The 20,369-nt window shown below is 42.3% G+C and overlaps 4 protein-coding genes across 11 annotated transcripts; 2 read left to right on the top strand and 2 right to left on the bottom strand.

Annotated features, from left to right (window-relative positions):
* Positions 1-4,059: 4,059 nt before the first annotated feature.
* Positions 4,060-10,263, top strand: calcoco2 (calcium binding and coiled-coil domain 2). 8 transcript variants are annotated; one of them, XM_060036236.1, is made up of 17 exons: positions 4,060-4,216; positions 4,595-4,740; positions 4,828-4,930; positions 5,013-5,170; positions 5,473-5,598; positions 5,914-6,018; positions 6,112-6,213; positions 6,336-6,448; positions 6,580-6,652; positions 6,969-7,103; positions 7,205-7,216; positions 7,422-7,610; positions 7,732-7,869; positions 8,339-8,476; positions 8,903-9,077; positions 9,229-9,254; positions 9,819-10,263. In XM_060036236.1, the coding sequence occupies exons 2-17, from the start codon at positions 4,606-4,608 to the stop codon at positions 9,978-9,980; spliced, it is 1,890 nt and encodes a 629-aa protein (XP_059892219.1). In that variant the 5' UTR covers positions 4,060-4,216; positions 4,595-4,605; the 3' UTR covers positions 9,981-10,263. The 8 variants fall into 8 exon arrangements, with proteins under 8 accessions (XP_059892219.1, XP_059892220.1, XP_059892213.1 ...); XM_060036237.1 differs by lacking the exon at positions 7,205-7,216 and having other exon boundaries at positions 4,061-4,216; XM_060036230.1 differs by lacking the exon at positions 7,205-7,216 and having other exon boundaries at positions 4,061-4,216; positions 6,969-7,136.
* A 113-nt stretch (positions 10,264-10,376) lies between these two features.
* On the bottom strand, positions 10,377-12,649 carry snf8 (SNF8 subunit of ESCRT-II). Its single transcript, XM_060036242.1, has 8 exons — positions 12,292-12,649; positions 12,164-12,214; positions 11,927-12,065; positions 11,702-11,806; positions 11,542-11,614; positions 11,277-11,418; positions 10,853-10,927; positions 10,377-10,752 (listed from the first exon to the last, which is right to left on the bottom strand). Exons 1-8 carry the CDS (start codon positions 12,343-12,345, stop codon positions 10,615-10,617), a joined length of 777 nt encoding a protein of 258 aa, XP_059892225.1. The 5' UTR covers positions 12,346-12,649; the 3' UTR covers positions 10,377-10,614.
* A 364-nt stretch (positions 12,650-13,013) lies between these two features.
* msl1b (MSL complex subunit 1b) lies at positions 13,014-18,439 on the top strand. The gene is made up of 9 exons (XM_060036238.1): positions 13,014-13,147; positions 13,656-14,333; positions 14,448-14,644; positions 14,790-15,109; positions 15,228-15,292; positions 15,381-15,448; positions 15,554-15,681; positions 15,791-15,863; positions 16,001-18,439. The coding sequence occupies exons 2-9, from the start codon at positions 13,725-13,727 to the stop codon at positions 16,089-16,091; spliced, it is 1,551 nt and encodes a 516-aa protein (XP_059892221.1). The 5' UTR covers positions 13,014-13,147; positions 13,656-13,724; the 3' UTR covers positions 16,092-18,439.
* Positions 17,833-20,365, bottom strand: chmp2a (charged multivesicular body protein 2A). The gene is made up of 6 exons (XM_060036243.1): positions 20,202-20,365; positions 19,546-19,713; positions 19,268-19,447; positions 18,995-19,125; positions 18,840-18,901; positions 17,833-18,692 (listed from the first exon to the last, which is right to left on the bottom strand). Exons 2-6 carry the CDS (start codon positions 19,711-19,713, stop codon positions 18,571-18,573), a joined length of 663 nt encoding a protein of 220 aa, XP_059892226.1. The 5' UTR covers positions 20,202-20,365; the 3' UTR covers positions 17,833-18,570.
* Positions 20,366-20,369: the final 4 nt, after the last annotated feature.

The following is a 20,369-nucleotide window of genomic DNA, read 5'->3' as shown; positions in this document are numbered from 1 at the left end:
AAAATAAGATGTTTTAGGAATTAGTCACTGAGGAAAAATAATTGATTCCGACCAGTAGGCCTACAACTTTCCAATAGCCTACACGAGGAACAAAGAGCTAAATTAGGCAAATCTCTGGACTATTAAAACTGTTTTCATGACGATTGTCTTGTGTGGCAGAATGTGAATAAAAAAGTGTGTAAAGATAGTATCGATAGTAGGCCTATCTTTAAATAATCCACAGAACGACACAGACGCACTAAAAAAATGTTTGAGTTTAGCTTCAGCAAAATACACAATGCAAAGGCGACAAGATATAAAATCTGAATTTCATAAGGCATAAAATACAGTATTTTTTTTTTTGCTCAATGGGTTTTAGTGTTGAATTTATAATGTGATACTAACTGTGTGAAATAAGCCAGCTCCCCCAACTGAAGGGCCCAGCACCCTGCTAGATCCACTAACATAAGCAGGTCTCTGGGGTCAACGGACAAGAAGGTGCAGGAGATGGTCTGAGGTCACCGTGGTACATCCGCATTTAATGGGAAAACATCATGGAAGTCTATGGGATGCAATGGTGTCTTCTACCACCTATTTAGACTCAGCATTGTGTCAAAACACATCACATAACACATAAACTCTAATCGGAAACACACACACCACACACACACACACACACACACACACACACACACACACACACACACACACACACACACACACACACGCACACGCACACGCACACACACACACACACACACACACACACACACACACACACACACATTGTGTGTGTCACAATTCAGGATGTAATTCTTTTTTGACAGACAAAAAGCATCTGTGATATAGCCTACAAACTTTTTTAATTTATTAAAATAATACAGACCTTGTGGGTATGGCAAGTGTCCCACTCTGGTTATTTGGCCCTGAATGATTTCTAATAGCCTGCTGACTCCAAAGTATCTTTGTCATATTTAATTAATATGATTTAATCATGCAATAAAAAAAGGCAATTAAAAGACACCACAAGGCAACTCTAATTACAAAACAGTCCCTGGATGTCGAAATACACTGAACATAGCCTGATATGTTGGCTTCCCACACATTGAAAGAAGCCAGACTAATTCCTGAAACTAATGTGATATCTGGAAGGTTTTGCTATAATCAGGAAGCGAAATAACTTTTCCACTAGGTTTAGTTGCAGCTAGAATATTGAAAATGTTGTGCCCTCTAAATATTGACTTGACAAAACTTTAGGTAAAGGCGATTGGTTCCTAACCTCGCCCTTCCACCTTAGCACCATAACCTAACAGATAAATACACAAAGTGACAGAGAGCCAATCCTCTGGTGTATCGGCCTTATTGGTATGACTTATGCTGATGCTGTACAGAGGGGGTTGTCTGACAAACAGAGAAGGGGACTTCTGAGTCAGACCAGTGATGTCCTGTCTACAGATAACATGTTAGGCATCACACTGAACTGAAAAACGACAGTTACCAGAAGAACTTGTTTTTGGGATGGCCTTGAGAGCTTCTAATTATAGCAGGATTGGATGATAAACACAGACAAGAATTAATATGCATTATTTATTGATTGCTTTGGTCTGTTTGTGTTGTACAGACAGAGGACTCCATAACAATAACCAATTATTTGGATTCAGTTTCTTTAACATTCAAGAGATAGACTACCGCTCATCCATGCATTTAGAAAAGTTTATCAGACAGAATTTAAAATTTAACAAAACAATACCATTTTACAAGCCATGTATTTTATTTTTTACAATCAACGCCACACGGCCACTAGCTGCCGCACACACACACACACACACACACACACACACACACACACACACACACACACACACACACACACACACACACACACACACACACACACACACACACACACACACACACACACACACACACACACACATTGCTGAGTCTTACCTTTTTTGTAATTGTCTCAGCCTACAGAGGCTTGGTGCCTCTTTCACTCTCTCTTTCCTTTCTCCATCTCTCACACACCCTCTCTCGACTCTCTCTCTCCATCTCTCTCTCTCTCTCTCTCTCTCTCTCTCTCTCTCTCTCTCTCTCTCTCTCTCCATCTCTCTCTCTCTCTCTCTCCATCTCTCTCTCTCTCTCTCTCTCTCTCTCTCTCTCTCTCTCTCTCTCTCTCTCTCTCTCTCTCTCTCTCTCTCCATCTCTCTCTCTCTCTCTCTCTCTCTCTCTCTCTCTCTCTCTCTCTCTCTCTCTCTCTCTCTCTCTCTCTCTCTCTCTCTCTCTCTCTCTCTTTCTCTCTATGGATGGCAGAAAAACGTCTCCCATCAGTGTCTCACAAGGAAACATTCTGATATCCATGATAGTACCACTCCACCTCCTATTCCTCCTCCTCCCTGACTCCCCTCCTCTTTCAGAAGACATCAGCAACAGCTGCAGGAGCCAGGTTACAATGAAGAGCGAGGACTAGAGAGAGAGGGCGAGCCAAAGAGAAGGACATAACCTTATTACATTAAGTATTGCTTTTATATATACTGTACATAGAAAAAAAAATCGACTTTTATGTACCATGTCTTTTTTTTTACAAACATAGGGAAATCTTTTTTTAGGTATTTTGATTTTTATCAATATTTTTTCTGAATTGTATTTCAGCATTTTTTTTGTGTAATTTTCTATATTAATTAGTTATTATAATAACTTATAGAAATGTCCTTTTTGAAAAAAAACAATTGGTTATTTTAATAAAATATATATGTATAATTTGTGTACGGCTTCGAGTTATTTTTTGAATATGTAATATATTGTTTGGAAGTATTTTCTTCCAAAGTATTTACTTAGGCCTATCGCTAGATAATCATATCATATCATATCATATCATAATAGGCCTATTGGTCTTCTGAATTTCCAATAATTAACAATTTTTCTGTCTTTATATGGTTACCTCGTGATTATCCTATGTAACAGAACTCTAATGATCAATATGAAAACTATTTGGCATTCCTTGTTCTTTTTTATTGAATGGTTTATTTAGTTTATGGGAAGTGCGGAACGTGCTTTTTTAAAGCAATTTTTTAAATTATATATGGTTTGACTGTATATTGACATGCATAAACAATTCACATGACAGTCAAAATAAGTTTAGGTCCAAATATAAAGGGACAATCTAACAACGGCAGCCATATGGCAGCGTTGGCCTAATTTTACATTCAACGTTCAAACATGAATAAAGATATTTAGGTCAACAAATAGGGCTATGTTTTTTAAGGGTGGAATCTGATACGTAATATAGAAATCACTTAGGCCTAATGATAGCTCGACCTCTTAAATTAATTCTATATGCAGAGTAATAATGTACAAATAAATAACCAGAATAATCGAGAGAGGTGGCGAGAGTGAGGCCTGTAGTCTAGGGATTTTTTATTTATTTTTATTTTTGTCTTATCAATAAGATATAGCATTAGCACATAGGCTACATCTAAAATCCATATTTAGTAGCCTTGTCTAATGCCTACAAAGGGATGTGTTCTTAAAGATGCATAAACGTTACGGTTTGATTTCGGTCCGAAAGGAAAACGGAGCGTTAATGCATCTTTAAGAACTCGTCCACTTGTAGGCACAGGCCTCCATAACACCAAGGCACAGGACTCCAACACCACAGAGTTTCCAGCAGGCCATTTACTTTTGGTACGTCTGGAAGTCCTCGTTGATTTCCACTGGTCTGTCCACTTTAAGACCATCAGCGCCCCCTACCGACCGTCTCTAAGAAACATCATTTGTTTAACCGTTATTCACCGTTGAGAAGTTCCTCATAGACAAATCTCGGTGGGCTATGTAAATGTAGACTTGTTCTTTGTGTTTTTAAGTAGCATTTAAATAATATGGAAATGATCCCACAAAATAATGCCACCTATTAGAATGACTTCACTTCGATTGAGTAGGTTACATCATTTGGATTTATTGATATATATTATTTTATTCATGTCTTCCATCGACCTAAACCAGTGTGTCGGTGGAGGTTGGCCTGGGTCGGCGGTCTTCAAATGCAGCCTTGGAAGGATGCTTCCCCTGAATTCAGTCTGGCGGACGGTCGGCTCTACGTTCAGTTGAACTACATTTCCCAGGGCAACCGTCGACCAAGGAACTATTGCGCAACATGAGAAAGTGTTGTTTATCTCCGTCACAGCAGTAGGCTCGGGCGCCTCAGACCAGCTGGACCACGGTAACAACAGACCCACTCGTCGGTTAAACATGTATATGCGCTTCACACCTCCAGTTCAGCCTACTTGTATGTTTGATGAGTGTATCTCGTAGTCTGTTGGGGATAAAAAAAAACATGATTCAGTAGCTTCGTCATCAAGTTCCGCTATCGTACGAGTGGCTACTTTTTAGGTGCGTAGTTCTCTCTGCCAAATGTATCTAGTAGACGTAACCGGAATAATTCAAATAATAGTGAGTAGCCCTATAGTATAATTTGATAAGTCGGCCCTTTAATGAGAACTTCGCTGAGCAGGCTATGGTAGGTCTGTGCTGCCAGTTCTTTATTCGATGAAAGTGAAAGCAACTTTGTGTGTGTGTGTGTGTGTGGGTGTGGGTGTGGGTGTGGGAATTTCCACAGAAGGTGCAGCAATGACATCGACCTTCTCCCAGGTTGTTTTCAACGACATCCCTAAAACGTACTATAGGTCGACCCAAGTCACCTGCCACTACACTCTGGCCGTCGGGTTTCTACCCACCACGAGGGATTGGGTAGGAATATACAAGGTGAGCCATACATGATCGCTTTGGACGGAGCCTTATTTCCCATGACGTCACGTGCGTGTTTACCTAGCCTGCATTTGTTTTATACAGGTAGGATGGAGCACAACCAAAGATTATTTGAGCTTCGTTTGGGTGGATCCACCGGTTGAGCTCGTTGAGCAGGAACCAATGAGAAAACAGTCTCTGTTTTCAGGTGAGAGGCTTTTGTTGTCACTTGTATATGATGTAGCATATTTAGGAGTTGGCAAGGGAGCTCATGGTTCTTTTTCTGTTAGAATACTACCTTCCCAAGGAGGAGTCCGAGTTCTACCAGTTTTGCTACGTGGACAGCCTCGGCTACGTGAAAGGGGCCAGCACGCCCTTCAGCTTCCAGAACCCAGTAGAGAACATGGATTGCAGCATGGAGACTGACCTCATGGTGGTTACAACACAGGTATAAAGTACAAGTTGGCGGACCGTAAATAGATTGGCAAGGAAATTGGAAATAATATGTAGCCTACAAGCTGGAAATCAATAGAGGTATTTGTATTATGTACACCGCTAAACGAACAACAATAAACTATTAATTAAAAGATGTACTAGTGCTGGATACATTTATAAACAGATGAATTGCGCAAAACAAAAAGCAAAGACATAAAATTAAATAATGAAATTAAAAAGCTGCATAGTTGACTTACCTCCAAGTTAAACAAGGATGAATGTTGACATAGGCTAAAACGTCCCATTTGAACTCAGGACGAGATCGATCGAAGTGAACGAGAGAAAGAGGAGTTGAGGCAGACGCTGGAGCATCTGAGAAGGGGAACCCGCGGCGTGCAGGCGGCCCTGGAGGAGCGGCAGAGGGAGGTGGACCGCCTGAAGGTTGGCTTAGTTAATCATTTCGTTGTTTTTATCAGGAATTGAACTTTGAAGCAATATTTAAAATTCTTTCCAAACTGGAATGGCTCTGTTAAATATAAAGTAAAAACTCTTTCCTGTATTCGATGATGGGTAAGTGGATAATAAATAGAGTACATAAATACAATATAATGTGTAAATAATAAGACAACAATGCAAGAAATTAAGAAATTGTGAAATATTTATATAACACAAATGTAAATGACAAATATGAATGCCAGTCTACAATGGTGTATAATAAGAAAGTATATTTCATACATTCTGAATATTCTTTAACAGGCGAATAACAAAGAGAGAGACCAGAGGGAATCTGACCTTGTGGAGGAAATGAACCAAGCCAGGGTCTTTCTGATGGAGAAGGAGAAGGAAGCAGAGCGCCTCAGGGTTGGTCTCCCCAGCAACACGTTGAGAGAGACTGCATGTGGTTAATCAACATCTGCATGACGGAGCCTTAACTTAAATGTGTCTCCATTCAAGGAGGAGATATCAATCCAAAGCAAAAAGCACCTGGATCCCGATCAGGACAACTTCCCCGAGAAGCAGAAACCGGAGATAAGTAAACCAGGGATAAACACAGCCGTAAGTGGGACCTATTTGACAGACCCTTTTAGCCGGCCTAGGTTTAAGTGTTCTCCCTCTTGTTTGCATCCCTGCCGTGTGTCTTCTCCATGTGTCTCATCATCCTCGCATTTGGTCTGCAGTGTGAGGCTGAGCTCAGGGAGAAGTATGACCGGGCTTTGGTGCAGATCCGTCAGCTAAAGGTGGAGCTCGAGAAGCAGAGACAACGTATCACCACGAGTGAAGAGATGGCAGAGTGAGTCATGACACACAACACAGACATCTAGAATGCACAATGACAATGCAGAAATGCTTCAGAATGTTTTGCATTCTTTTCACTTACTGGTTGAGTAGGAGGGGTATTAATACACATCTGTGTGTTTATAGCCTGATACCTAAGGTCAAAGGAGAGGAAAAGGAGGAGTTGATCAGACTTAAAGATACGAACCAGCTCCTTGAGGTAATCCACTACTTTGTTTTGCATATTAATGACTAATGACGATCAGTAAAGATGGCTTCGGTACAAACCGTGGCGTGCAACTTAAAACCTACCTTGGAATCGAGCCGAGCTGCACTTGACTAATGTCAACAAGGAGCCAATGGAAGAAGGCAAAGTGCTCAGCTGTGTTTACGCTACACAATCGGCGGAGGAATGTGGCTCATACGTTGGCATGATGCGATTAAACTACTTGGATTCAGAATGGCCGGTTGAAGGTTGTATCTGCTTGTAGTGTTCGACATATCTCTATACGAATGGCCTGCTACCCCCTTTCCAGGTGGACCTAAAATGCAGTGAGAGTGAGAAAGAGAGGCTCTCTGTGGAGCTGAACCAGGTGAAGCTCCTCATCCATGACATGGAGAAGCTGAGGAGCGAGAACCAGGAGCTGCGTAAGAGCCTCTCCCAGCAAGAGGTTCGTCACAACCGCCCAGACCAGGACTACAAGGTCCGACCTATGAAGAAGTGTCCACTCATCGTAATGTGATGTTTCCTTTTGTTGTATGACACCTGCAGCAATGGGGGAAGGTTAGTGCTAAGGTGTTTGGCGCCAAATAGGTAAAGCAAGCTTTCTACTAGGGGAATGACATGTATCTCGAAAAAATAACTCGGAAGTCGCTTTGGATGGAAGCGTCTGCCAAAAATCGAAATGTGAAATCAATCAACATTGCATTACATATTTTAGTATGTATCCAGCGTGTCTCAATCATCTTTCTGTTCTGATCCACCATAGGCACAATGCAACACCATGATGGGCCAGCTAGAAAATGCTCGGACACAGCTGGCCAATGAGAGGAAGGAGTGCAATGACAAGAGAAGGCTTGTGGAGGAGGCCGAGAGAGAGTTGCTGAATGCAAAGAGTCAGATGCATATCACAGAGATGGAAAATGATCGGATCAAAGAAAACGGCAGCAAACTGAAGGTCCATAGGAAACGTTTGTCCAGATGTAGTGGTGCAGAATCTTAGCTTCAAGTTGTTTCAGCTGTAAAGGACCCTGATTCATTATCAGCTCTCTTGTCTCACTCTTTTTGTTATTTTTCAGCTCCGCCTTGAAGAGTCTCAGGCGAACATCGCTGAAAAAGATGCAGAGATTGCAGAGATGAGTGGCATTATCGAGCTGCGGGAGAACCGGCTGAAGATCCACAACCAAGAGAGAGAAAAGCTTGTTCGGGAGCACCAGGTACCAAATCCAAATAAAACAAATCTGTCTAGAAGAAAAAATGTCAAAACACCACCAAGTGCCAGGACTCAGAAAAGCGTGTTTTTGGTTTAAAACCTCTTGGTCATCCTTTATGTTCTCCAACACAGCACTGTTACCAAATTTAAAAGTGTAATTCGGAATAAGCTGGTGTCAAATCCTATGTTTTGGCCTGTTTCCTCCCACTGGTTTGTGAATGTTCAACAATGCTCCAAACTCAAGTCACATTCTTATTGATGAGAATGTGCTGTCCGGTGTTCCTTGGGCATCACGACCAAGGTACACCGATGCCGAGGGGGTATGCTGAACGCCACGTGGGTGTGGACGTATAGAGCTCTGTCGGGGCAGAGGCTGATGTTGATGGCTATTTCCAAGAGAGGGTTAAGCTTGTAAACATTCACATATATCCCGTTAGTGTGGTGACTCTCTTGTCTCTTATTTTTTCATTCAGTCAGATCTGGCAGAGTCACTTCGGATCATAGCCGAAAGAGAGTCACAGATCGCAGAGATCCATGGAACCATCGAGCTGAGAGAGAACCGCCTGAAGATCCAGAACCAAGAGAAGGAGCAGCTTGTTCGAGACAACCAGGTACAACATATTAATAATACACATACACAATGACGGTTCTTGCTAGACAAAGTTTAAGAAGAATGTAGGATCTTCTATTAAAGGAGCAGTATGCAAGATTTAGAGGAAATACCACTAACCGTCCCCCTGCCCATTGCCCCTCCCACCAAACAAGGTGTTACATTAGCCGGCGGGTTTTCACTCTTTTGCTGCATACTACGCAGACATGCGTTACTGTCAAGTATTTTTGGCAGAATATTGCATTTACAGATAGCTGCAATTTGATAATTTTTACTGAATATTTTACACAATATCCCCTACTGCTCCTTTAAATTGCTAGGAATTGAAGGGTATTGTAAAGTACCTTATAGTGACTAACTAAAAGTATAATGTGAAAGGTAATGCTTCAGCCATCATGCTCATATCTTGATCCTTATTTATTCTCAGCGTCTGAGGAAAACCATTGAAGACGTCCGCAGGGAACAGGCTGCGGGGGGTTCAGGCTCCTCTCGGCCCGAGAGGCCGGCCCACAGCCCACCGCCCCGCGGCACAGGCAGCCCTGCTCATGGGCTACAGCAGAACGAACCGGGATCTCAGTTTGAGGAGCCACACAACACAACTGGTGGGCGCTGCTGGGCTGACCAGCCAATTAGTTTAATGTTTGCTGTTAATTTGATAACTTTCAGAACACAACATTGCACTTCAAATGTGAAATAAGATGCGAGGCGAGTGGCTAACCAAGTCACATGTTTGCTTTTTGTTTTTTACCACAGGAAGGGGCCCGAACACACAGGAAACGGTATGTAAATGATGCACTTGCTGACTTAATGGCTCTGTTATGTTTGACTAAAAGGCATTTGAGACAGCTCCAATGTTAAAAGATAGCATTCAGGTAATTCATGTATTTGTTTGTTTATGGCAGTATCTGCATAACCATTAATCTAGGGCTAACATATTCGTAAGCAAATTAAAACATAAGTAACGGGGACCGTCGCATCATGTGAGCACCCTGTGTAAAATGGTGTAGGGGAGGGTAGGGTAACTGGCTCAACCGTACATACCGGGAGGCATTCACTGGGGAACGCACCCTTTTATTCTCCTTCTCCAAATCTTGACACCATGGAGCATGATAACCCTTACTATACTTTAATCATGAAGGAGCAGGTTGGGGCAAGGTAACTCGCTCAACAATACATACCGGAAGGCATGGGTGGCATCCTGAACACTCAAGACACCACGGAGCGAAGAAGTCATAGAGGCTCTTTGCTGACATCTTCGAGGCTTTCTTAAGCCTGCACCCTTATTCAGTTACATCTCATTAACCCTAGTGTCTTCTTCTGCTTCTCTATTTCCCTGTGCGTAGAGAAAGGTGTGTCGTAGCTGCCACATGAGCTTCCCTGGCATCACACTGGAGGAGCTGGAGCAGCACGAGCAGAGCCACAGGGTGTGTCCGTTCTGCACGCTCATCTGCGATGACATGGGACAGGCTGAGTTCGAAGATCACGTCTACAGCCACGAGATATAATCCAAATAGAATCCACCAAAATGTGTCTTATCTGCCTTACTTTGCACAGGAAAAGGTCCGTTGCATTTCGATTAGGAAATGGCTTTATTTTTCTTATTAAGCTGGAATTAATTTAACTAACTTCTTAGATGAAGTCAACTGTAAAACCTTATGCACTTAATAACAATATTATACTGTTGCTTAGGAGAAAAACAAATTAAACAATGTGTGTGATTGCCCAATCACGGTGATATATTGTAATGTCTAGTTTAGAAGAATAAACTAAATGAACTAAAATATCTTGCACGCGGGATCCACAGGATTCCTTTAAGATGTTACCTTGTATGTTTCAGTTATGTTGCAGTTCCAACAGGTATGACCATGGTTAATTTTATTGAATGCACACCATATACTTAATTAAAATAAACCCATTCCTCTTTAATAGTGACCAGCAAGAAATTTTCTCAGGTTATACAATTAGGAAATAAGGGCCCCAAATGCAGTATGCCCAGAGAAAGGCTTCCCTCTGCGCATTGAATTGAGCAACAATTGCAACCCCAACCAACAACGGCTAGTCCGCCAAATGTCAGCAAGCCTCTCCAAGTTTAACCAATACCAACGGCCCATATATAAAATATTTATTAAAAGAAAATCCTCAAGGTGTCATTTGATTGGCTTCGTCGGGTGTGACATCACGGGAGCTAATCTCAGAGAACAGGGCTGGAAGCCAGTACTGGGGTTCCCCAGCGGCCTGTGAGTCCAGCCAAGCGAGTCCCTCCTTCAGCAGGTGGTCCTGGGAACGAGGGGAGAGATTTAATTTCCTCAACACTCCAGTGAAACCTGGTAACCAACGCCCGCAGTGGCTGAACTTCCCCTCGCTCCGAGACACTTACCAGGACGTGGCAAGAGCGCTCCCTCTCCCATTTCAGGTGCTCCTTGATCTCACTCACGGTCACGTAGCCTTTCTTCTGCAGGCGGGGGAGCAAGCAAAGCCAGAATGTAATTTAACACCATAGCATACCTACAGGTTTTTCAACATGATATATCCAAGTTTCATAGCCTACTTATAGTAGAAGCATGTTTTATAACTGAAGTTAATACAGAATTTAAAAACAGCTTGCTAATAACTCAAGATTGGACCATTGGGTAAATAATGACATAAAATACATCTAATATGAGGTGGAACAATAACTTTCGCTGAGTATTGATGTACTGACGCTCTCGGTAGCCACACATACACAAGACCGAATGGCATCACTGTGAGGTGTCATTCAAGGTGACGACCAGTACGTATACCACGCATCACCCGGGCCGTACCTCGGCCAGCTGTAGAACCACCGTGTGATCCATGTTGAGCTCCGCAGGAACCGACTGCACCAGGTACGAACCTCCCACCGGGATCATGCCGAAACCGTTGCCCATGGCTTTCAGCTTCTTTATGGCCCGCACCAGATCATCTCTGGGAATAACATTTTAACTGGGTTTAATATCCATATCACATTAAGGGGATTGATGAATCATGAAGGAGGAGGGGGATGGAAAATTAGATACTGATAAGATAGACAGACAAAATAAGACTTACTGGCTCACATCCTGGGCGTATTTACCCCGTCCTTTCAACACTCTCTGGTGGAGCTCATCCAACGTAATGAGCCCTAAAAAGATATTACAAAGTACGTTATCAATGATATTCTCCTTTCAGATATACTACTGAAATGAAGAAGCGGCTGAGCCAACCGTACCCCCGTTTCTGTGCTTTAGAGCGAGACACACTTCAATGATCTGTACTCCGAGCTCATAATAGAAGTCGCCCACACCAAGCATCTCGGACCAGAACCCCTTTCCAGCTGTGAAAAGAGGAAAACAAAGTAATAATAAAGAAAGAATCCTATTGACAGAACATCTTCAATAATAGATGCATCAAATTAAAAAGTCTACATTGTGTATAAAATAAGAAATTATCTTACAGGCAAGTGGATCGACGCCAATGGTGGCACACATTTCCTGAAATTGGACTCTGAATTGGGAATTCTTTCGTATTTCTTGTTTATGTTTGCTGGCAAACTCCTCCAGGTGAGACTTAAAGGTCTCGATCTGTTTGGACATCTGAAAATATTAAATAATATTTCATTAATTATAGGTTTGTATATATCTTCCTATATTTTTATATATTTGGTAGTCCCTAAGCACAAAGCTGATCCTACCTGAACTATTTGATCTTCAGCGAGAACGTTCCCCCTTTCCTTGTACCTTGCCTGCATTCAAATAAAAAATAACAATGTGAATCTCAAACTTGTGACCATTGAAGTGACATGAATACAATATAACATACCTCTGCGAGCTTCTTTTTGGCAATAGCCCCAGCGCCAACCCCCCTTCTATGCATCTTGCTTTCTTGTCACACGTTCAGATGAATGAAGATTCGAGATTGGTAGTGTACAACCAGATGAACTTGGTTAGTGGTGTTTAACTGATAAATGTTCCAGCAATTCACGAGCTCTTCAAATCTTACAATTCTCAGGTGAAAATGTCCTTACACTATCATACACAGCATGCAAGAATACTGTTTACTATTTAGGCATGTTGCCGCAATTCAGAAATATGCCACACTAAAACAGAAGGGTAACATTTTCTTTGTTTTGTTTTTTTGTCCAAGAACCAGGAAGGAAACTTCTTCTTCGATGGTATTAGGTAATGGGTATGCTAGCACTGCCTCCCTCTGACGGGGCGAACAGGCAGGTCAGAATCTTCTTCTGGAACTGCATGCAGTTGTTAGATCAAGTTCTTCGTATAAATTAAATTTGTAATAACTCGATGATAAAAATAATGAGTTTTTCTTTATACACATCAACGCAGTGTTTAACTCTCTAATAAACCATAGAGTGTATGATCATATTATTCAATATGATTCCGATTCTGAACCCCAGTACCACAACTCCCTAAGCATAATTTATAATTTATTTAACAATAATAATAATTTATTTACTTGTATGAATGGATAAAAAACCGTTATTCATGACATTTTTGTAGCATTGACACTGACCCGCAGATATAAACGCCCAGTCGTTTCCCGCTCTGGTTCCCTCTACCGTCCGCCTCGCGACAAGACATCCAGCCAGCAAATTACGCATGCGCTGTCGTCGGCGCTTTAAATAAGTCTTGAGGAGGGAACAAGAAGGCACTTGCAGGTATGGTAATACAATTCTAACGTTATATTGACGCCTTTCTAATTCACCATTATTATTCAACCTGAACTACTATCAGCGTTTACGTTTTAAATGTCTAGGAACGACGCCGCATTTCGCACGTAAGACAGTTAGCTAATATTAGCATGCTAGCTGGCTGTTATTGTTTTTCATCATTTGGCGAGAAGCAAAATGGAGGAGATGGCTGCCGCCAGTGTCCTGCGTAGCCACTCCCGAGCCCCTGTTTATGGCTCTTTTCCTGGAAAATCTATTTAGGCGAAGTTAGGAGGTGAATGCCACCCTTCTATCTGGCCAGCTACGTAGTTAGCATGTCTGTGTTGTTGACTCCGTGCAGCATACCTCACACTTTAAATTCGTCAAGCAATTTTGAAATGGATGGGGATTAGAGACAGTTATCGTAACATTCGTGGTATCCTCATGTTGCATCTGCAGCCAGGAAAGACGACGTGTTTTCTACCGAACGCAACACCTTTTCTTTCGTCTTTTGCAGGGCCAGAAGCATTGTTACCGCTGGACACTGCTGTTAATACATGCAGAATGAAAACCCATTGTGTTCGCCATGACTTTGAGATCGACGCTGTATCCTAACACGGGATTCAAGCTGAACGCTGACACAATCGACTTTGAGAAAAAGATTGGTATCTCTACCGCGAGTCCCGTTAGCCTCAAGAGAGAGACCTGTGACGTGGTACTCAATGTTCAGGGGGTTGACATCCCCACTAAGTCCACGGGCTTAGACCAGAATTACACAACGAGCGAAGTTACCAGCGCTGCCACAGTCGCAGAAGTACTTCAAGAGGACAAGACAACCGCGGGGATACTGTCCCCAGTCAGACAAATGGGGGGTGAGGGAACCCCAGTGAAAAGCAAACCTCTCCCCATTGACAATATGGATAACCCACTGATGGCAATAAACAATAACCCCAAGGAAGTGGGTGGTGATGAGAGCGCAAAGGGGGTCGGCCCCGGGGTCCTGGGCACCGCGTCTATCGAGCTCAGTACGGAGGGCAAGTGGCGGAACATCCGGAAGTCCCCGCCCAATCCCCAATCTCAAGCCAACTGCTTACGGCAGATTCTCCTCCTCCAACTGGACCTCATCGAGCAACAGCAGCAACAGCTTCAATCGAAAGACAAGGAGATCGATGAGCTCAAGGCCGAAAAAGAGACGGTATGTAGTGTCCACAAAAGTTAATTTACTTTATCTGTGATATTGTTTTTATGCATGGGTCTTTGGAATCTGTTGTGAAGTGACGGTTTGCCAACGCTCTCCTGTTGGTTCCAGCTGCTGGCACGGATTGAGCGCATGGAGCGCCGCCTGCAGCTCACCAAGAAGGACCCCCGCGACAAGCGTCTGTTCCAGCCGCTGGAGCCCTGGACCCCCGATAAGGACGACATGTGGGACCTGGATGTGGAGGAGAGCCCGCATTCGGAGCAGGCCACGCCTCTTGCATTCAGCCGAGGCGGCAAGGGCCAGAAGAGGTATTGTAGGCTGTTACTCCGGGACGCATGGACTAGATTTAACTGGCTTTTGTTAAGGGTTGGTTGTCCAACCACACATTATCAAAACAATGTTGAATCAAAATCGAAACTCATGCAGCTATTATTCAATATTTATTCCCCACAGGAAAATCTGCTTCGGGGATCCAAAGCTCCAGAAGCAGCGGGGCAAGTGCCCCAAGTCCAGCCCCCAGAAGCTGGAGATGCGGCCCGGCTCCCCCTACCACCGCGAGCTGCGCAGCAAGGAGACTCCTGAGAAGGCAGGGTCCATGAGGCTAGGCCAGGAGAGAGACTCGCTGCTTCCCTGCAAAGAGGAACCCGAGATCTGCTCGCTGATGGAGGAGCTGCCCTTCATGTGCACCACGGAGATGTACCTGTGCTGCTGGCACCAGCCACCCCTGTCCCCGCTGAGAGAGACGTCCCCGAAGAAGGAGGAAGAAGTAGCCAGTGAGTGGACCCATTGCATAGGCTCCTTTATAATATGAATATCGCTATTTATCATTATGAAGAAAATAAAGGTTTTACAAATTCATAATAAAAAACAACTATATTTTCTCTTTCTCAGTTCCTTCCTGGAGGGAGAACTGCATGGAGCCCCTGGACTCAGACGATCCTAGTAGTATCCCAGAGGTGAGCCGTCGCTGGGCCTCCACACTCGCCGCAATAGTCCCATCCTATTGTTGAACCCCATTAATGAATAACGTGTCATTTTCTCCAGGCGCTGGATGACAATGTATACCTGAAGCGCCACCTGAAGCTAGAGTTGGATGAGAAACGGAGGAAACGGTTTGTAACACAAAGCCCTTCATGTGCCACTACAACATGCATCATCAATGTCCTCTCCTGGCTCTATGGATAGTAAGTTCTTCCTGTGTTTTTCTTTGCGTGCAGGTGGGATATACAGCGGATTCGGGAGCAGCGCATGTTTCAGCGTTTGCAGCAGCGCATGAACAAGAAGAAGGTCAGAGAACCGGAGGGGGAACCTGAGCTCTCCTCCTTCTACCCCGACTCTGAGGACGGTACGTCGGAGAACCATTGCATGCCATCCACTCTGGAGGTGACTTGTGTTGGTTTTGTTGTGATTGGAGACACCAGACTTGATGTTTCTGGTTTTCTCTTTCCTACCAGTCGAGTCAATAGTCATCACCCCCTTCCTCCCGGTGGTGGTGTTTGGGCGACCACTACCAAAACTCACACAACAGTAAGTTAAAATTGTTCCCGTGGGACTGTATAAAGTTTTTCAAATAATAACTCGTCAAATATAACTAACCATAGGTCTTGCATAATTACCCTAAATTGGTTTGCCTTCAAATGGTCAATTCTGTTTCCCCGTGGCAGGATCTTTGAGTTGCCGTGGCTCGACGACCGAAGCCGCTGCCGCATCGAGGTTCCCAAAAAACACACCCCCCATCGGACCTGTCGGAAGTGATACCGCAGCCACGAAGGAACATTGTTACTCCATTCCCAGCTCTTACTTGTTCTCCTCTGGGCAGAACAGGCCTGTTTCAGTATCTGGCTATCACAACAATTCTCACTCTGTGAAAGAGGATCCTACTTATCTGAACATCACAGACCAGCTGATCCCCAGCCAAATGCTGGAACGCAATGCAGATCTGGAAGTGGCTGCACCACTTATTAACCATGCTCAATTCTGTCCTAACTTATGTGTCTGAAAAGGAGACTAAATAGATGTTGTCCCACTATATTTCTCTTTGTTAACGGTAAAGTTAAAGCATCCTTCAGCTGCGGTTTATTTCTACAAATGGAAAAACAAAAGCATATGCATGTCTTGTGAGACATTTGAAATACATTTTGTGAAATCTGAGCCATCCTTAATTGATTTGTATGACATGACTGTGTAAATTGTATTGCTTGAAAAAAGAATTATATCCTAGTCAAGTAGGCAAAAACTAAAGAATTTATAGAAATATCCTGGCGGCCTTCAGAGGGTGTTTTATTTTACATTTCGATTTTTTAACATTGCTGCAGCCATTGTTTGCTTCTGTATACCACACTTACCAACTCTATTGACTGCCTCATTGAAAAACTAAATTGGACTGTAACGTTCTGTATGTACAGTGAGGCTAGTATTTGTTGTGCTCGCACAACACGAAACAAAACATTAATGAGCATATACTGTAATGTCGAACGAATTGTGGTCCGCGCTTTGCATGTCCAGAAATTAAAATAAATTATATTACAAGGTTAAGACACGGAATATAACAAACAAAGCATGAAAGATGCTGGCGACAGTTGACTTGCTGAAAACAAAGGCTGGTCCAACCTCGCCATACGAGACAGGTGGCAAATTTGACCCATCACCCTATGGGTCTCTGGTTCTTATTTTATGTAATTTGCTTGGTTTCCTGTGAAATTGCATGGGCTCCTTTAGAGCTGACCAGTTCCTGGTTGATAACATGACATATCTTTGGATGGAGTGTAAACTCTGTTCACTGGAAGAAAATAAAATGTGTTCTAGGGTTTTGAGCGCATGTGTTCTGGGCGCTGGAAGTTTTTTTCCTGATATTTTCGTTTAAGCCAATGCTTTTGTGGAGTAATTATGCTACGTATGTATGCATTGGTCTCTGAAGTATGCAATTATCCAAAATTCAAGTGTACCAGTTTAGAAAAAAAGTTAGTCATTCTTTAGCTGTAGACGTAGGCTTGTTCCCCAGTTTGCTCGAAGAGGCTGCCAGTACAATCACCCAGATACTTCTCTGGCTGTTTTGCCTTTTTACTGTTCAACTAATAAGAATAGCGGTGTGTTGCGCCTCTAACATAACTGTAAACGTGTTTAGGATCATTTTGGAACAATAGAATGGTCTGTACATAGCTTCAAGGAAGAACTGTACATAGAACATGGCTGTTATTTTTTTATTATTTAATGTTGTAATTGTCAAGTTCTTTAAATATCGTTCCGTTATGAATGTATGTTGGCGAAATAATTGAGTTTTGAAAGTTCTGAATGTTTTGGAATAAAATGTTATGTCTATACGATTTTAGGTTTCCAAGAATCTTCACCTACTGCTGGATTGTATATGGACCGAAAATATATTTGGAAAACAATTCCCCAAAGGAAATTTAACCAAGACACTTTATTTTAAATCGTCAAGACACGTAGCACTGCTTTACATCTTGCTATGGTTTAACGATACATAAATAGTCCAACCAACCCTTGAAAAGGAAACGTTTATTGAATAAAGAAGAAAAAGGGACACCATTTTGCAAATATATACGGTAAACATGACCACTCATGGGTTATTGAACAGAACTAATACGATTAAAATGGTTTTATGTACCAGGCACCTTGCGGTGAGGGCGAAATCCATTCAATGCATCAATTCAATATGTATGTTTGATTAGCCATTTATTAAGAAAACCCCAAGGCTGATTAAATATCTTTTGCTAAACATTTGCTCTACCATCCTCACCTATGTCTGTCCCGGTCCAAATTTGTGCTGCTATGAAAAGCATAAAAAGCTAAAATAAAAAATACAAAAAGGAGATAGACCAACAATACACTGTTACATATACTACTCAACAATGATTCATGGAAACTAGTCTGAGGTACAAATTGTGCAGTATGTGAAACTTATCAAATGGTAACTGATGCAGCATTACCTACTCTCAACTTTGGGTTTCCAGATAGTGTTAATAAAATGGTCAAAATAAGTCATGCAAATGGAAGCTAGTGTTCACACGCACACGCGCAATATTTTTCCTTCAGAAATTACCACATTGTGTGTTGATAAAAGATACACGTCACACAATGTAAATCTGCCGCCACAAAAAGCCATATACCTTCTTTTTTTTTATTATACATTTTACCATTTACTAACACTAGCCTTTGTTGTGTGTTGTTAAAAACCAGGAACCAAAGTGCTCGTTAATTGACAGGTTCCCCGTGTTTAATCTCTCCGCAGGTTGTTGAGCCTCTCCTCCAGGTCTGCGTCTGCATCGGCCAGGGCCGCCTGGGGCTCCACCTTCTTCCCGCCGGCCACTGAGAGGCTCCCTCCCGTAGAGGGCAGACCTAAGCAAACGATCGGAAGAAGGATCATCATGTGCATGCTTACATTTCAAAATGTGTGAAAATATATTAATCACAATGTAATACTTTATGACACAATGTACATTGTATACCAGTCATTTGGCAAGCACACGATAATGTTTTTCTTACTTGAAAGTTCGTCTGACAGATTGAGACCCAGTTCGTCCAACACTTGGGATACGATGGCGTCACTGTACATGAAACAGAACACAATTAATGATTTGTAGAATTTGGTGTTGGGATCATGTGCTAGCACTAAAAAAGGACATCTCTCAATCCGTCACCTCTCGTCTTCGTCATCCTCATCACCCATCGCGTCATCTATCGCATCGTTCATCATTTCCTCTTTCATTTCCATGATTTCACTCTGTCGCTCAAAGTCCATCATTATCTTCTGGATCTGAGGCAGTTTGAGCTGGGAAGAATAATTCAAATTTAAATTAATACACTAATACAAGTATTTGTAATAACCTGTGGATCATCTTAAATGAGAAACCTAAATGCTTTTCTCTTTCATAGCTCAGCCACAGAACTCAAACAAATAAGTAACAACTGACCTGGCGGTTCATGGTGGCCATGGCTTTTGTGACACCCTTCATCGCCATCGCCATACTGTTGTTAGACTTGAGTGTCTGAATCTTGAGACTGACGGCCTGGATGTTGGCTTTCATCATTATGAACTTCTTGACATAGCGCCGTGTGCGAACCAAGTCCTTAGCCATTATCTTGACGGCATCCTGCAATAACAACCAATAAAGCAACAAAACTCAATAACTTGAATTGTGTCACAATGTAATACTCATTCCTTTTTACTCTGAATAAACTATTACGCTACCATTTGTCCCTGTTTGGCCATTTTCTTAATGTCAGCAATGATTTTCTTCTCCTGCTGCTCCAGCTTTTGACGTTCTTTGTCCAGATCTCTCATCGCTCTATTTAGTGCCCTTTGATTCTGTTTCAGCATCTGCTCTGGGGTCTTTCTTGACCCGAAAAGGAAGTCCATCTTTAAAATAAGACAAGGGAGATAGTTGAAGTACGAGCATAAATATTAGAGGTCACATGACATGAAACTAAGTATAGCGATATTAAAAAGGTGTATTCGCATATGAACTGTTAAAGAAAAATACAAACTAGTTCTTGAAACAGTATCTTGATCATTTATTTTGACGTTGACAAAGATAAATAGATTAAAGAAAAATATAGACAATCATTATCTTTATTCAGGTTGATTTACAGTAAAATGACTCAGCTGTTTACCTATTGAGATTCGCCCAGATTTTTTTAACAATCAACACAACATTGTCATGTTTAAGTTTTCCTCAAGTATTAAACGACTGGGACTAGTTTCACTATTCAATAATAAATGTCCACAAGGCCTAACGATAGTTCACTATCGTACGTTTGTTTTCCTCTCCCTTCGGTAAGGCTAGCTACACTAAGAAACGCCAATCTTGTGTATGACTTATAAAATACGGCTTGTGTTGTTCTTACCTTGAAGCAGATGTGGTCTAACTCGATGACCGATGAGCGAGGTACCAAAAACGAAGTAATCTAGATGCGTAAAGGTTGCCTTCAACCCGATTTGTTTTTAAGGTGTATTTTTTTTTTAATGGTACACTTCCGTATCAAGGTGGCTCCAGATCCCGGACGTGACGTCAT

Source organism: Gadus macrocephalus, chromosome 18 (assembly GCF_031168955.1).
Source record: "Gadus macrocephalus chromosome 18, ASM3116895v1".
Classification (NCBI taxonomy): Eukaryota; Metazoa; Chordata; class Actinopteri; order Gadiformes; family Gadidae; genus Gadus; species Gadus macrocephalus.
This window is presented reverse-complemented; position numbering and strand designations above follow the sequence as displayed.

Coding starts and splice junctions, on each gene's coding strand:
- calcoco2 (XM_060036230.1), top strand. CDS start 4,606: ATGACATCGACCTTCTCCCAGGTTGTTTTCAACGACATCCCTAAAACG. Junction 7,870..8,338: donor AGCTTGTTCGGGAGCACCAG/GTACCAAATCCA, acceptor TTTTTCATTCAG/TCAGATCTGGCAGAGTCACT. Junction 9,078..9,228: donor GGAGCCACACAACACAACTG/GTGGGCGCTGCT, acceptor TTTTTACCACAG/GAAGGGGCCCGAACACACAG.
- snf8 (XM_060036242.1), bottom strand. CDS start 12,345: ATGCATAGAAGGGGGGTTGGCGCTGGGGCTATTGCCAAAAAGAAGCTC. Junction 12,066..12,163: donor CTGAAGATCAAATAGTTCAG/GTAGGATCAGCT, acceptor TAATATTTTCAG/ATGTCCAAACAGATCGAGAC. Junction 11,419..11,541: donor TACGCCCAGGATGTGAGCCA/GTAAGTCTTATT, acceptor TGTTATTCCCAG/AGATGATCTGGTGCGGGCCA.
- msl1b (XM_060036238.1), top strand. CDS start 13,725: ATGACTTTGAGATCGACGCTGTATCCTAACACGGGATTCAAGCTGAAC. Junction 15,110..15,227: donor GAAGGAGGAAGAAGTAGCCA/GTGAGTGGACCC, acceptor TCTCTTTCTCAG/TTCCTTCCTGGAGGGAGAAC. Junction 15,864..16,000: donor CTACCAAAACTCACACAACA/GTAAGTTAAAAT, acceptor TCCCCGTGGCAG/GATCTTTGAGTTGCCGTGGC.
- chmp2a (XM_060036243.1), bottom strand. CDS start 19,713: ATGGACTTCCTTTTCGGGTCAAGAAAGACCCCAGAGCAGATGCTGAAA. Junction 19,126..19,267: donor TGGCCACCATGAACCGCCAG/GTCAGTTGTTAC, acceptor TATTCTTCCCAG/CTCAAACTGCCTCAGATCCA. Junction 18,693..18,839: donor TCTGTCAGACGAACTTTCAA/GTAAGAAAAACA, acceptor TCGTTTGCTTAG/GTCTGCCCTCTACGGGAGGG.